Source organism: Falco biarmicus, chromosome 10, assembly GCF_023638135.1.
Source record: "Falco biarmicus isolate bFalBia1 chromosome 10, bFalBia1.pri, whole genome shotgun sequence".
Lineage (NCBI taxonomy): Eukaryota > Metazoa > Chordata > Aves > Falconiformes > Falconidae > Falco > Falco biarmicus.
The window spans coordinates 26,770,223-26,786,999 of record NC_079297.1 but is presented as its reverse complement, the minus strand read 5'-3'; the positions used below and the strand labels follow the sequence as shown (position 1 = coordinate 26,786,999).

The following is a 16,777-nucleotide window of genomic DNA, read 5'->3' as shown; positions in this document are numbered from 1 at the left end:
CCATGGCTGTTGTAGTTAGGATCGCAGGCAGTGATAGCTGGTAAAAGCTTTGTAACTCAATATAAAGGGGAAGTGCAAAGTACAGACACTTGCTAATGTCCTGTTGATTGGAACTGACACACTGAAGGTTTTCTGATTCTGCAGAATGGTAAATAGTTACATCAGAGGTAATTCTTGGAGTATTAAAGGATAATAGGAGTTAATGAGGTGAGAGTGCTGATCTTTCTCAGTAGACACACAAAGAATCTAGACAAACTGGTGAGTGCCTTGTGCCTTAGACGAAGCTAGTAAATAATGAGACCAAAAGGGAAATCTAGAAAGGAAAGCCAATGGCAACGTTATGAATGAAGAAAGAGATGCTGAACAGATATTTCAATGAACCTGGGGCCTACATACATCTAGAGTTATAACCCATGACAGTTACCCTATGGTAACTGTAAAGCAGCTGGCTGTTGCCCGAGGGTTAAATGTCTTTGCTAAATTTCACACCACCCAGGTGAGTCGACATCTGAAGAAAAACTATCTGACACTGGAATAACAATGAGTTGGGTAGATTACTTGGGCTGGAGAAAAGGGGTATTTGAAACATATTCCTTTGGAGTCACTGAGATACATGTGTCTTCTTAAATACTGCCCAGGGGAACAATATGCAGCTTCGCCTGATTGATAAAAGAGAGTTTGTGGGATCTGCACTTCCAGAATCTGACTTTAGCTCTGAATGAAATAATTGCAAATGCAAATCCAGCCTCAAGTCTGGAAGCAAGACCTGAACAGAGAACCCTTGTAAGGCGTCAAATGGTCCCAAGTCCCAAAATGCCCAGAAGGGGACTCCCAGCACTGCTGTGTCTGAAGAGCAGACTGGAATCTCCAAGGCAAAAAAGGACAGTGCTTCCAGCGTCACTTCATTTCTCTACTTCTTCCCACAGAGCAAAGCTGATCTGTTAAGTGTCAGTGCCAAATTTTAGGAAAAAAAATTCTGATGAGCCTCTTCAGAAGCCTCTTAGAATCAGAGTGTCTTGCAGTTTAGTGCTAATCTAAGGAACAGAATAAACCAGTAGATATTCTTTTTTAACAGATTTAATTAAGCAGTTCTGATATCTTAACCATGATGTAGTCAGGCACTGCATAGGTAGGCTGCACGCACTGGCAGACTGCAAGGCAGGGCAGAAGTTAAACTTGAGATAATCTGACTCTAATAAGCCTTGGATCTGGAAAGGAGCCTGGAGTTTTAGCTAACATATCTCAAGAGGCATGCTTCCTGGTTTTGGTTTGGGGGTTTTTAGGGGGGGTTGTTTGATTGGTTGATTGTTTGGGGGTTTTTTGTTTGTTTTGCATTTGTTTTTTTTAACAAAAAAAAGAACTTGAAGCATCAACAAATGAAATGTAGGTTTAGGCTTAACCCTTTCCTGAAAGCATAAGCACTTACTGTGACACAATAATCATTTGAAGTAATTCTCCAGAAAGTCCATTTCCCCAAGACCTCAGGAAAAAAAAAAAGAAAAAAAAAAAAAAAAAACCAAGCAGAAGAAAACAAGATTAGATTAAACAAAGAAAGAGGACTACAAACAACATGGTTAGATAATCTTTCCCATAGCCAAGCAGAGAGACAGGAAAAAAGCAAAGGGAAAAAAAAAAAAGCAGAAGGTAAACTAAAGCCAAATAAATAAAATAAAATAAGAATTTAAAGTTTTAGAAGTGATAGTAGTGATGTAGCAAGAAAATACTTACAAAAGACACTCCAGCATATTTCAAATTAAGCTGGCTGAGAGGGAGTCAGGGTTGCACAATCAATCTTCATCTTCCATAACCGTGATTATGGTCTATCAAAGGGGGGGCTGGGGGAAAGAGGTCTCTGGTCTGAGTGCTCAGGATATGAATATTTATCAGGAAGGTATATATAGGCAAGTTTTATCAATATGAAATCAATGGTTATAAACTTGTTCATATTGATTCAAACGTCCATGTAAAAGAACGTTTGTACATGTCTCACCCCACAGACTGAGCATAACCGTTGTGGACTGTGTATGTACTACAGACTGGGAAGTATTGTATGTGTTGGCATCTATTCATAACTAATGATCAAAACACATTACTAGAAACACAAAGATTTGTATCCAGGCATCTTCAAAACCTCCGAAAGTGGAGACTGCGTAGTCTTCTCTGGGCAATCTCTGCCACTGCCAGACTGTCCTCATAGAAAAAAATTCCTTATATATAGTCTTACCCTGCTCTGTTTCAGCTTGTACCTGTTGAGTCTCATCCTCCCAGTGTTCATGATGGAGGATTCAGGGCCACATAAATCTCAGAGGGCTTTCACAGAAAGCCTCATAGCTCTTTCCCTATTACACAATAAACCAGGAAGCTACATGAAAACTTGCAGAGCTGAGATAAGCAAGCTGTCAAAAGCAGCAAGAGCCTAGGCTAAGAAACTGAAACCCATTTTCCTTCAGTAGTTAACTGTTACATTGCAAGCCAGTACAATTTCATATTTATTTCCTTTTCATAAATGTGTATTAGCTAGTACTTCAAAGATGCACTTTAATAAAATACACAACAAAGCAATATTCAGAAATTTCCCGTATTTTCTGGTTTTGGCTGTGTGATTTTATGATTTCAATAATCAATTCTAAAAGACAGAGCAACTATGCATACAATGGCTTGAGAGAGTTCCCAAGCTATAACAAGCCAATATTTAGTATGTGCAAAAAGTGGGCAATATTAAAATACTCTTTTTTTTTTTGCCTCATTCATAACAAAAGTCCAAACCAGAACAAACAAAATAAACATTAAGGAAGGATGCAAAAAACCTTATATGGTCAGGGTTTTGTTTCCTTTTTTATAGCCTCACCAGAAGTAAATAATCACTATCACAGAGCTGTTTCTCATCTGTGAGTTCCTGGTGCTCATCACTCTTCTTTTGCATTACTATCTTTCACTGTCTGAAGCAAGACATAACTACCTCCTGAGACAATTTTTAACCAAAACCTTGCCAATAAGTGCTTCAGGTCAAGGTTTCTGCACTATACTGGCGATTTTGTATTTAATCTCATTCAATCTGGTCACATTTTGCAATCAATGCTAGAACTGGTTGTGGCAGATACCTTTTCCCTTTTTTTAAAGCTCATATTTAATCCCAGAGCATCATCATAATGGAAGTCACAGAGTTCTAGAAAAACGTGTGAACATTTTCAACAAGTACAACCAATTCCACCCTACAGGAAAGGTGAACTAGAGTTTGTTTTAACCATTACAAAATTTTACTTTTTGCTGTCTAGAATAATATATGCAATGATTCTTACAGAAAGAAAATTCAGTCATACTCTTGCAAATGCAAGAGGCCAGGAGACTTAAATTTTACAGTCTGAGAAATATCTCTACCCTCTTGGTCTCCAAATCATATAGCTGGCATATTCCAGTTCTTTCATATTTAACAGAGTTCTGTAATTATTTCTTTGGATTATGAAGTTAATGACTGCGTACAGCTATTTAACATTGATTTATCTCCTGATGATACAACTGCTGGTCAATACTTCAGAGAAAGAATTTTCACTTCGGGGTTTGGATGCAACTGCATTTTCCCCGATTTGGGGTGTACAGCATCTGTCTCTCTTTGAAACCAACATAGACAGATTTGAATTCTTTTCATTTTGATAAATGTGAAGTAGGTATATAATGTCATAGCCACATAATTACTAGGTTTAAAGACACAAGTAGTTAGTATCCATTCTTCATTTTTTTCCCCTCACATCATATGTCACTAGATTGTTTCCTACTTTGTAATGACCCAGCCCTCCTTTATGAAAACCCTGAAGAATTTTTAAAATTTGTAAGTTTAATTAGATAGAAACATTGTTTTCATTCACTAGTGTGAGGAAGCTTGACTGAAAAACCTAAACTATGTGGTTTCATGATGATCTGGACATTCATTCCCTCTGACTCACGGACCATCGGTAATTGAACATTTCACATCAAATCAGAGTAAAAATGCATTATTTCCACATGCTTATAAGTAGTGAGATGACAGACCCAGTTTCAGTGATAAGATGCTGGGAAAGGGAATGTAAAGCATGCAAGCATGCACAAAATACTTGATAGTTCTGAACACTTGTTAAAACTACACCGTTTCATACATCTCAGAATAAGCTGTTTACTAGGTAGTTTGATGTGCTTATATTGGGATACAAGGTTAAAAGAAAACATACCAGTTGAGTGCAACATCAAGATTACATAAGCATAGCTTAATTTTTTAATATAAAAAGCTTAATAAAGAATTGCAGTCAATTTTTAAAAAAGAAAACATAAATGAACTTTGCTTATAAATATAAGAACTAATAAGTCACAAGACATGGCTAATAGCCTTTTAGAGGCTGCTTCTTTCAAAATACAGTATATCAATTGCTTAAGAACATGTAGGATTCTTAAAAAATGCTGGAATACAGCAACTAAGGAACTGCTTTTCGAAGAGCTTGTAAAAATACCTTTTAATCTAAAAGCTTTGCTAAGCACATCAGTCACCTAAACATCAAAAGAACTGGTCACCAGTCAGCATGTCTTCAAAAACAAAGCCAGTGTTTGGGGCTACTGTTTCAGAGTAAACCTAGAGAAGGAGGACTTAGAATAAAAGGACCGCTTACCTTACTTAGCTAGTTACTTATTTCAATTTTCCTTAAATTCAGCACACATCCCTAGCTTTTATAAATGCCATAGTTTTAATGAAACCTTCATTCTTGCCTACTTATGTTCCTACTTTGGTTTTGCACTGGTGGGTCGTTACATTCAGTGACCTAAACTAAGGATTTTTTGATTCATACTAGAGCAAAGAATGTCAAAAGTACACCTCCAAGATCACTACTACAATGAATACATTTAACACTAAACTATCACAAAGGTAGCAGACATAATCTGACAGCTGATCACACCAAAACAATACAGAGAAAGTCCAATTTTGAGACTTTATGACTCAGTTTATCGCTGTATAAGATTAGAAAAGCAGGTCACATTCGCACACAATATTTTATATTGGCTGTTTAGTTGTCAAGCATGTATTTTACAAAGTCCACAAAGAACACTTACTTTTGGAGGAGTGCTGAGCACTTTTAAGGATAGGATTGTAGTTCAGAACTTTCTTGATGAACTGAACAAAGCTCTACACTTAGAAAGAATAAAACGCAGAGAGAGAAAATGAGAAATCACAATGTAGGCAGCAACATTTGCAGGAAAAGATTTAGGAGTTTATTGTAGAGTTCTTGTAAAATACTGAGATGCTTCTACAATAAAGAAAAGCTGCATACGCTTAGAGGATTTCTGCATGAAGACAAGGGAAACAATTATGATACTCCAAAGGATTACTGTATCCAAATTCTATATGATTTTATGCTGAGGGTCCTGACTGACTACTGTATACAATTCTGGGGAATGTAAATAAGACTACAGTCAATTTAGCTGCAGAAATGCAAAATTAAAATAATACAGCCTACAATGAAAATATGAAAATTTCAATAAGGAACAGAGAGTGTGTGGAATTGGAAAGAGAATAAGGGAAACTTCAGAATAAATGTCTCATAATAAATCACGAGAATTCCTACTTTTGGAATATAATCTGGTAAGAGAACAATTTAACCACTATTTATGAAGACTCAGTTTAGACAAAAGAGATCTGTGAAGTTTTACTTAATTTTTCTATAAAATATAATCTATTGAAGTGTTTCAACAGGCCACTTAGATTATTTTTTTGTTATTGTTGTATGTATCTTCAGAACAGATTCAGAAAACATTCACCAAAAATTTTCTTGGAAAATTTTTTTCTTCCTCAGAGAACAAGGAAGATAGATGAGGTTCAGCACTAAATTTCGATTATTCCACATTATTTACCAGACTAAGTCTATTACATTGCATACCTATGTTGATTAAAATGGCCTGTACAGACACTGGTCTATAGTCAATCAGTGCTTGATTGTTGCCCTTGAGTATGATTTGCCTTCAAACAATTTGCAGACTTTTACTAAACGTTACAAAAGAGAAGGATCAGCAGTCTGCACAGCGGCTGGGAATGGCTTGTGTAAAGAGGCCAGTGGGACATGATATCTGAAGCTTTCAGTGCTGCACTGCACCCCTGAGTTGTTCAATTACCACTGGCATACGTAAGAGACCTATTATTATATCCCCAAACTTCTATGACTGAATTTGGCATCTTTAATTCCCCAACCACATTTAATTTAGCTATTTAACATATGCTTGCATGTTTGTGGGAGACAGTGTGATTTCTTTATTGTAAAGCCAAATTGTGCCCTGGGTGTGTTACAAGGACGAAGAAAAAAAGTTTGGCTGCATTAAATAGACAAACAGTAAAATCAGATTTAAAAGTCTCTGTTTCCCTCTGAGAAAACTGGTTTAGAATGGTGGAGTCCAAATGACACTTCTCTGAAGGTCTCTTACTCCATAGCAAGCATAAAGTTAACTAAAAAAAGTACAGAAAAAATACCTGTCCAACCAAGAATTTTAACAGCTGTACTATTTATAGGATCAAGACCCTGAAACTTAATGATTAATGAAGATTGACCGTACCTGCTGACTTGCAGAGTCAGACAAGAGTAAATGAGCCATGAGGAGGTTGTAAAAGGCAGAGCAAAGCCCCTGCAGGGCAAACTCAACGGCAGCTGCTTACTGCACATTCATCCCTTGCAATGGGGTGCAGCACTCAACCTGCTGAAAACTATGTTTTTCCAGCCTGAGCGTACTATTTCGTATCAGTCACCAAGATGTTAGTCCTCATTTAACACCTTGCTGCCCTAGCACATGCCCCTCTACAGTACTTTGAGGCATTACACCTGTTGATCAGGCTTGGTAGCTGTGAAAAACAGAAGCCACAGCCCCAATTGGATCTTGACCCGATTGCAGTGTGGATTCAGGTTTTCCCCATGAAAGACATTGCAACCCATACTACACGATTTGAAAGTGGCACTCACAGGCTTGAAAATATGATGTTTTACAATCTCTGAGGCATGGAGGGAAAGCATATGTCTTATTTGATCAACTTTCATTTCTTTCTATCCTGGCTGTACTGCAAAGTCTTGCATTACATGAAGCACTTTGCTTCATACAGTGCATTCACATGCTTTGTTTTGACTGTTATTTAACAGTATATATGTCTCCTTATGGAAGCAAAGGCTTATGCTAGTAGTCCAGAAGTAGCATTTTAGTGTCTTGCCACTATTAAGGAATTGTCACTGAGTTCTGTTCCACTAGGTAATTCATTGAATAACATAAACTCCATCTGAGCACAGGCAATACGTAACTATGAGTGGCATGCAAGTTGTTGTACACGCAAGTTTTTTCTTACTCTGCACAGCTGTTTAGACACCATTAGGATGTTCACATTATAATAATAAAACAGTGCAAACCCTTGAACTAACCATCTTTTTCCCCTCTCTAGTTACTAGTGCCTAGCCATGATACAAGAGACATCAATATTTCTCATTGTAAGCATTTGCTGGATACTTAAATAAGAATCTTAAATCTATATCAACACAGGCAGAAATGGCAAGCACTATCTGAATGAACTTTAATTGTGCTAATGAGGGATGAGCACAATGAGTACTGTTTGTGCCACAGAAATACAAATTTAGCTATGCATAAAATTTGAAACTTTAATCTGACAATTAGAGTACAGATTTCAGACTGCAATCCATACAATAAAGCTAATTAATCAATCTTCCTTCCACTGAGATCCATTGGTTTGTTTTTTTTTTATCTATATAGTTTCCATTTGCACCCCACTCTGCTGACTTCAAACTTCCTCTCTACCTCAGTAAAGCTTAGTGAGCTCACTGCATTCTCAGTTAGACATATACCTGGCCATAACGGCAAAACTCAGACTTCCTTCCCATTACCCACAGCTATAGTGACATTAACTACTGAGATACAGAAATGAATGCTGACAAGTTTATTTTAAAATAGATGAAGCACCATCATTTCTACTTCTTAACAGTAGCTGATGCTAGCTTATTCTTAAAAAAAAAAAACACACCACCACAACTGTCCATATTAAACAGATTTCTTTCAAAAAACATTAGAAAATCATTTCATTTTAAGGAAGACATGAGTCACTCCAACATCAAATAAGTCACTTATTCTTACAAATAACGTGAAAAGTTTTCTTACAAAATGTGTGAAATGCAGAAAGAGGCCTCTAGGCAAACTACGTAGGAAAACAGGGCAAATAGGTATTGAGTTTGTGCATCACGCTTGCTATATACAAAGAACAGAAGATGCTTCAGGAAAAGATGGTAGGATTACGTTTGTTTCCGTCTCCTTGTAGATGACCAAAACAAGAACTTTTGAGTATTTCCCTTGAAAAAAATATATAAATGCTGTTCTGAAGCAAGTGAAATCATCTCTAAATCATTATTAAAATTAGCATCAATATTATTACCCATCCTGTAAATTATAATCTGTATGATTCAACAATATTTCTAAGTTTGCAAAGTCAAAGAGCAAACAATACCTCATTTGAGAATCAACGAACAACAGACCTACGTAATTTCTACCTACTTTCATAAATCTGATGTGTATTCTCAACTTCCAGAACTCCTTTTCTGCAATGTGATCTTCAAATAGCTGGAAATATGATTTTGTGAATCACCATTCTGGATTCTGATCCTTTAAGTAACGATAAACATTTCAGCCCACTGAATGTGTTTGTTAAGCAAAGTACTACTAAGCATCAATAAAAGAGCAGAATGTAATTTATGACTGATAAAACAGTCGTTGCAGCTGTGGCAAACACTTTCCAGAGTCATAATCTACATCTGAATGGACAAAACTATCTAGGTAAAGAAATAAAAAAAGCAAAATGTGAAAAAAACTATTTTTATATTCACTTTGAATAACAAATTCAGGTGTCCTAGGCTCTAGTCCAAGTAATTGATGCTCATGTTTAACTTTATGAACACGTGAAAACAAGCTGAAGTCAAGGTACAAAAGCCTCGACCTCTTGAAGAGGTTGCATGGAATACAAAATATGCTATGTTGTTCTCATGTCAGCATCCACAATGCTTACACTTAAGCATAGTCTGCATTATGTGTGCATATAAAATGTCCCATTGAGCCAAGCATAGATTAAGAAATACTCCTAGAGGTACAGGTCAGGGAAGGCTCTCTCACCTGAAAAGTTCCTGCATGGTCTTCTTCTTTGTCACCTTCTTTTCCTTCCTTGAGAGCGATCAATGTGAACCCTCGAAAGTAAGCAGGAGTGGCAGCAGAAAGCGTCACTAAGATATAATGAAAAGAGAAATAATGAAAACATAATATTAATTGTGAAATCAGCCACTTGCTTATCATTTTACAGTTCAACTTGAAAGGTGTGTGTTTTAAGTTGGTATTAACAAAAACCAGAGCACTAACAACATACAGCAGAGCCAGCCGGAACACCAGAACTGTTCAGTCCAAGTTTCTGCATAAACTGGAAAACACTGGCATGATGTGATGTGAAATATCTCAGCTCAGCTCCTCCACACACACACACACACACAATTTTTTGGCATATCTTTTGGGTTGCTTTTGTTTGTTTTTAAAGGAGATTGCTAATCTGCACAGATCCACAGCAGGATTATTTTGGTGATGCTTTGGGGTTGGGGACACGTGTTTGGGTTCAGCTTTTGTTCTGCTCTGAGCATAGACAGAAATCTAGGCATTTTAGTACATGGAAGGTTTCTTTAACAATAAAGCAAGATGACCATATTGCCTGCCTCAGCTCCGCTACACTCAATGTAGTACTCCAGCTGGTGGAGACCATCGCTCTGAAACTATCCTTCTTCTCCCTCAACCTCAGGCAGAACAGGACACAAAGTTAAATTCATGGCTAAAGGTGACCTCTAAAGATTGTGCTGCCAGCTCTGATCGTCAAAGCATCCTAGACATCAGCAAAACACCCTTCGTCACCCACCAGCCCTGACCAGGAAGGCATCGTTGGATCCACCAGCAAAGAACAAATAACGTATTGCAGAATAACCTGATTTTACCATGCTCAGTATCAAGATCACATCCCTCATTTTCTGCAAGCGCAAAATACTTTTGTATGATTTTTCTATTTACCATCATCAGTAGCTAAGCACCACCCAGCAACACTTGATTTCCACCAGCTATGGCTCTTTCGAACACTATCAGAAAGATGGAATGATGCAGAGCTTTGAGACATGACTTTTGAGGGAGGTTTAAAATAGCTGAACCCTTTTCAACACCTTATAGGAATCCTTTTCTGTAATAGAGGTAAATTTAATTAAAGGAAAAATAATTTTTATTGAAAAAGAGACAGAAAACTGTTAAGTAGCTTTTACTTTAAGCATAATACTGTTAAGTAGCTTTTACTTTAGGCATAATGCAGTCAGCACTGCTTGTAATACACCATTGTCACACTCTCAAACCCTGACTGGCACAATAAAAACTGAAGACCACGCAGAGTTTTCCTGAGCAAACTGCACCTATCAATGCTGCTTCATGGAGAGTGTTCACAAGAGACTCCATCTTACCCATACAGGCCATGAAGGGTTGCATCACATTACTAAAAATTACAGATGGCCCTTAAAAGATACGGATTTCAAAATATGCCCAGAGTTAATTTGGAACATAGGGAGAGGCCTTTGATCTAGAAATTCAGTAGTGGAAAACCACAAAATAAGATATTTGAAGACTTCTAGCATTATGCAGCCATATTTGGGTCTAAAACCTGTGGTGTTTGTGCAAATACATAACTTTTATGACTGTACGTGAAAAAAGAGGATGGGAGAGATACACAAAAACTTTAAAATTGGAAGTTCCATGTTTAGACCTAGATACCTGCAAACACCGGTGCAAATCTAGAGCAGGGGTTGGCATAATAGCAAGTCCCCCAAGTTTTAAGATTTCCCATGCTCTTCATTCCATGGAACTTTACTGTGAAGCTAAACTTTATAATTTTGAGGGAGAAAAATGTTCACATTTTATATACAGGAACTGAGGAGTAGCATAATAAGGTTAAAATTTCTGGTTACAGTTTTAAGTATTGTTCCAATTCATTAACTCATTATCTGCCCAATAATTCGGATTATTAGTCCAATTTTGCAAGCTCTTGCAGCTCTATCTAAATGAAAATCCATAGCCAACCTCTCAGTTGCAGTAATTTAGAACAGCATGCTGCTGGACTCAACCAGGGTGAACACATTATATGAACGCTGATTCTTAGAAACTAACTGCCATAAAGTTTTTGCATGCAACAAATTTTTCCATATATTGTACTTAATTCAAAACTCTGAATCACTGAGCAAAAGGTTACACCAGATATACTTATACAAGCAAATGGAGAATTCAGCTGTGAATTGACTCAACAGTTTTCATCGTTTTCCTACAAATTTACAGATGAAAACAGTTTTCAAACTTATAAACAAACACCTACCTATAAAATAGAGAACATCTGAAATGCTAAAAAAGTCATCAGAGAAGGGGGGGTGGGGGTGGGGGGGTGGTGAAAAAGAAAAAATAAAGAGGATGGTAATTCCAAAGCCTGACTCATAGTTTTTGAATGCCTGGGGTTAGCAATACTCATGCTGTGGTTGCAGAGTCATTCTAACCCAGCATAAATCCATGCTTCCTCCAACAGGAGTGATCCTGGCCTCCCCCACCCTGCACTGCTCCTAGAGCAGCCGTATCCACACAGCTGTGCACTCAATTGAACAAGGGAACACATCCAGCTGAAAAGTAAAACAAAACAAACAAAAAAAATCCCAACCGGATAGTTCAGCTGGGTCCAGTCTCTGAGCAGCTGCACTGTGCAGCCCCAGGAGCACTTGTGCCCGTGGCAGGGACACCCCGATACAAGTGAGGGGCCGGGAGGGTGATGACCCACAGGAGCAGACCATGCTTGGGGGATTTCTGTGCCCATGCAACCTCAGCTCAAGGATACCAAGAGGAATGCGTGTTTGGTCACCCCTGAGCTAGGCCAGAACAAATACCTGAGCCGAAAAGCTGTCTGTCAGTTCCCTGAACTATCCCGTGTGCTACGGTAACACTGCAGTGCCAGGCTTTATTTGAAGCACTCCTAAATGCACAGCCCTGTGATGGCAATGGTTCTGCAGTCACTGGCTCTGGGCTGATGTGTGTCAGCATTGCACGGGCAGCACTGGGAAGCTGTGGGACTACATCTGGTTTTCACAAGAGAGCAGCTCCTCATTGCGTAATAAGAGTTGAGAGTTCTCTTCCTTGTGTTAAAACTCTGCCTTTTTAAAGAACAGCTGAGTATCGCGCACAATGCCTTCACATTAATTAATGCTCACTGAACAATATGAATTTCTTGTAAAGATCACTTACGTCTCAGTGCAAGCCTCAAAGTTAGGGATTTTACTTTAAAAGGAAGATTATGTATCAACAGTCACTTTTGCCTGTTTCCATCCCCTCCAGCAAATCTGTGATTACCTCACAAGTCGCACTTTGGCACACACCACCAGCACACTCCTCCTTCCCCAGTATACCCAGCTAAAGGTGGGGTGATCAAAGCAATTGCTTCTTTGGTTTCAGGCAGGAAATCTGACTTTCCTCATCCTACACTACAGCACATCCTGTGTTGTACACTGCACAAGTACCAACAAATACACTTTTAATATCTACTTTTTTCCATAAAGTGTGAAGCATAAGAATCCCTAAAATACTTACAGAATGAGGGTTGGTTTCTGAAGTATAGAAAAGAGTGTTTGCATGTTGGGGGAAAGAAAGAAATGGAAAGCAAAAGATTCAACATTCCTTAGAGAACAAGTCCCCAAACCAATGCAATGGAGTGTGTAATATTAAATGAGCTTTTCCTTGAAAACTGAGAATGTAAACAGACCTACAAGTAGAAGTTCCATTAAAAATGGAAAAAGCATCCACACAGAAGGTTAATCTATGGACTATACTAATCAAATCTTCATTTTCTTCATGAGAATAACAATGTCATGATGTTATGGAGGCAACTGTGTCCATTAGCACGTGAAATGGACATACTATTGCTTTTTTAAAGCAATTCCATTTATATTTTTAATAGGATGAAACTTACCTCGTTAATACAATCATTAATCTAACTGTAAAGATCAATAAAGCTAGGCTGAGTACTTTCAAGGATCATTACCCCATAACACCACCTAAACGTAAGGCTCATTTGTGCCCTTTGAATGCAATGGGAACTTTGACCTTCAGTGGAAGCAAGAGCAACTACATCAAGGTCTAAGTTAACCAGCAGGTAGGAGAGGACCTCAACCCCAGGATGGTGTGCCTACAGACCTGGTGCTACGGGAAGAGCTGCCCCACATGCATTTGGCTGCCTGCTCCGTAACAGGAGAGGCGACAATACCGCAGCCTGAACAACCAGGCAGATAAAGGCCACTTGCAGGCTACAGGATCGGAGCTCACAAATAAGATACTAGAAATCAGTCATGTCACCTGCCCCTGGGGCACCACAAAGCCCATAACCATAGTTGCTTTGTTAGACATGAGGGAGGAAAGGAGGATGGCTCCTCAGCCCTGCTGCTACCTCATTTTTAATTGTCTAAGACAGGAAAATGCATCCTTCCTTACTGCTGACAGTGTTTGCAGACTGGAGGAGGTCAATTCAAACACATTATTTGGTGCTCAGGGCCATTCTCCTCTATCACAGCTCCAGAGAGGTGGAAAACCAAGGCTTCCATACACACAAATTCACCCAGGATTTGCCCTTAGGGCAAACAGATCCCTGTCTGATACAAAGGTAACTTCAGGAAAGCCATAAAAATTTTCCCAAACACAAGGGGCAGCTGTGAACTGTGGTCTTCCAATTCCCACAAGGTTAGAGTGCTGCAATGTTTCCTCCAGGCATTGCAGCTTGAGGGTCTTATGTGGCCATCACATCAACCAATGATCAAGAGTCACAAACATAAATGGATGCCCCTATACCATCGATTTGGTAGAGTACAGCATTTGTATGGACAGTTAATTCCTGTGTTATCCACATGGCATAAATACTAGCTTATTCCAGGAGCCCAGCAGGGAATGTGCCAAGGATCCAGATTGCATTAAATCAAGCAGGGGCCATGGAAACAGGCACATTTGGCTCCAATGCAATGGAGGTTGTGCAGATCTTCTGTGGTGTTCTACATCTAGTAATTTACAGACAAAAACCCCTACAGACCTGTCATAATCATGCATTTATTTATCATTAGTTGGATTTTCTAGCCTTTGTATAAAACAGTAATAAAGTTCCAGTTGTACTGCAGAAGTTCCCTTAAAAATGAGCTCTTGAAACTTTCTGTAATGCTGTTATTTTTAACTATTGCCATAGATAATGTATATGCTACAGCAACATTTGCTTATGTTCTTCCAACCATTCAGGACGCGTCCTTAAGGGACTATCTAGACAAGCTTACATGCCACCTGAATACTTCAGTCTTAAGTACCAAAAACCTGGGCACATATTTTGGTCTACCTTTTAACTTTTCACTGTTAGCTGTAATTTTCTCACTTCCAAGAAGTTACAATATACTAATTTGATTTTATTAATAGAATTCCTAATGCCGAGACCTAATATCTGCAGAAAATTAGTTCTGCTAATTCACCTGGGAGTTTCTTTCCCTCTACATTTCCATGCAAGAGAAACTTCTTTGACAGGTGACTGAAGCATCCAATAATGCTTTAACAGAAGTAAATTCCAACACTTTAAGAACACTCACATTTGTCCCTCTCAAAGATCGTAGCACTTATCTTTATCCTGCTTAGTAGACGCATCAAACTGACATGCAACATGAAAGCTTTCAGACTCAAGGTACTAATCCTAATGTCTGGAACAGTTAAGCAATTTGTGGGAAACATTTTCCTCATATCACATTGAAATAAATCAATTATTGGGGAAAAAAAATAATCAAAAATCACGCAAAGTTACAGGCTGGTGCTCAAAGCTGGTTAATCACTGCTGTAGATGTATTTTTTCAACTTTTAAGAGAACATGACTATGCTATGTGAACACTTTTTGCTCCCTATCTATACCAAGATTCCTATGTTCATACAATGGGAAAACATTGCTCTTTACACTGAATCTAAGGAAGGTCAGAAGAAACACTCAGAAGGAACTCAAAATTTGTTTCCCAAAGTGATGTCTATAAAGTACATTAGTTACGGTACCCAAAAAGGTCTAAATTGTTTTCAAGTGCTTTTAAAATACAAAGTCAACAATATACTCCAAGAAGATTTGTTTTCAAAGGCATTATAAGGTGAGGCAGGAAAAGTGACCAAAAACTGTCTTTGTCTATTAATTAGAAAAATACACTGAAATGAGCTTTGGAAGTTAATTTCAAGGGTTGTATGTGAAATGCTCAGCGAAGAGCAAATGCCTCCATCTCTTATTTATAGTGGTCACCAGCACCACCTCTGCCTCTTTCCTGCTTGAACCATCTGTTCATTTCCCCAGAAAAAAATAGGGGGGGTGGGATAAACGTAAGTGGAAAATGTGGGAAGTTGGCAGCGTGCTGCATCACTGTTTGCCCATATGCTAACTCATTATATTAGCATTCATATTTCAGGGCAAGAACAATTAGCTGCGAGTTTCCTCTCCTTCCTGCTGAATGTTAAAGCATCTCCTATTCACTCTGTTATATTTAAAGGGATAGGAAGAAATCCTATAGAAGTAGGTGAACGGGGGTAGAGTGTGTTTTGTATCACATCAACTTGTGATCTTGTGCTAGTGCCGAGCTGGTAGAGAGGCATCATAAAAGAAAGGAAATTCCTCTTAATACCGAGTTAGTGTTTGGGAGTAAAGTGATACTGTGAAATCCAACTCCCTCTCACTTGTCATGAAAGCATCCCCAATAAAGTAATGCGTGGGAGTATATTACCCTGCCTTAACCCACGCAGTCACACACACACACACACGCCAAAAGGGATACAGGAGATGACAGGCAGAGACACGTTCCAGTTTCAGAGACACTTGTCCTGACCATTATCGTTAGCATGGGATGCGTTAGGATGGCCAACTTACCCCGGTAACTGTTTCCAGGCTTGTAAAATTCTGGATCGCCCTCCACCCTGAGACTAAATTCATTGTACCCTTCCCTCCTGGTGCCTTGGGCTCGCAGGATCCGGCTGCAATATCCCTCGGATTTCGCGGCTTTCTCCAAGGTTTCGTCAGAAAAACCCTTCGCCACCAAGGGGAAAGTCAACGCCAGAAGCCGCAGGGCCAGCGGCTGCAGATGCGCTCCCATCCTCGGCGCTCCGCACAACTTTTTATGGTCGGGGCGGCGGCGGTGCCCGGCGGCGAGCGGAGCGGAGCGGGGCCGGGCCGGGCAGGGGCGGGCAGCGCGGGCGGGCGGCCTCGGTCAGCCCCGGCCGGCGGCGGCCCCCAGCATGAGGCTGCCGGGTCGGAGGGACCGGCTCGGCGGCTGCCGGGGAGAGGGAGGGGAAACGCAGGGAGGGGGCGGGAGAGGAGGGAGGGGAGGAGGGAGGGAGGGAAGTCTGGTCTTGCCCAGCTCCCGAAGTGAAGTGCTGTTTTGTTTCAGAGCGGGTGATTAGCGGCTCGGCGGTGTTTACTTAGCCGAGCTGAATTCGCAGGGTTTGGCGGAGCGGAGCAGGGGGGACGCGGCTGTCTCCCAGCCATCCAGCGCAGCGGCGGGGAGGGCTGCTGCCGCTCGGGCTGAGCCCGCAGACCTGAAATTAATCACCCGCATTCCTGCCGAAGTCTATAGTTACTGTAGGGATAACAGGGCGCAAAGAATTTGCCGCGCCACCCCCACCCCACCCCCCATCTTTCTTC

At 39.7% G+C, this 16,777-nt stretch overlaps 1 protein-coding gene across 1 annotated transcript in view; it reads right to left on the bottom strand.

The window, feature by feature from the left end:
* Positions 1 to 16,418, bottom strand: part of SPON1 (spondin 1) — a 200,016-nt gene extending 183,598 nt beyond the window's left edge. Inside the window, exons 1-2 of the mRNA XM_056354813.1 lie at positions 16,007 to 16,418; positions 9,163 to 9,269 (exon numbers count right to left, since the gene is read on the bottom strand). Of these exons, the coding sequence (XP_056210788.1) occupies positions 9,163 to 9,269; positions 16,007 to 16,229 (330 nt within the window). The 5' untranslated portion in view covers positions 16,230 to 16,418. The remainder of the gene's footprint in view (positions 1 to 9,162; positions 9,270 to 16,006) is intronic.
* Between the last annotated feature and the right edge of the window lie 359 nt (positions 16,419 to 16,777).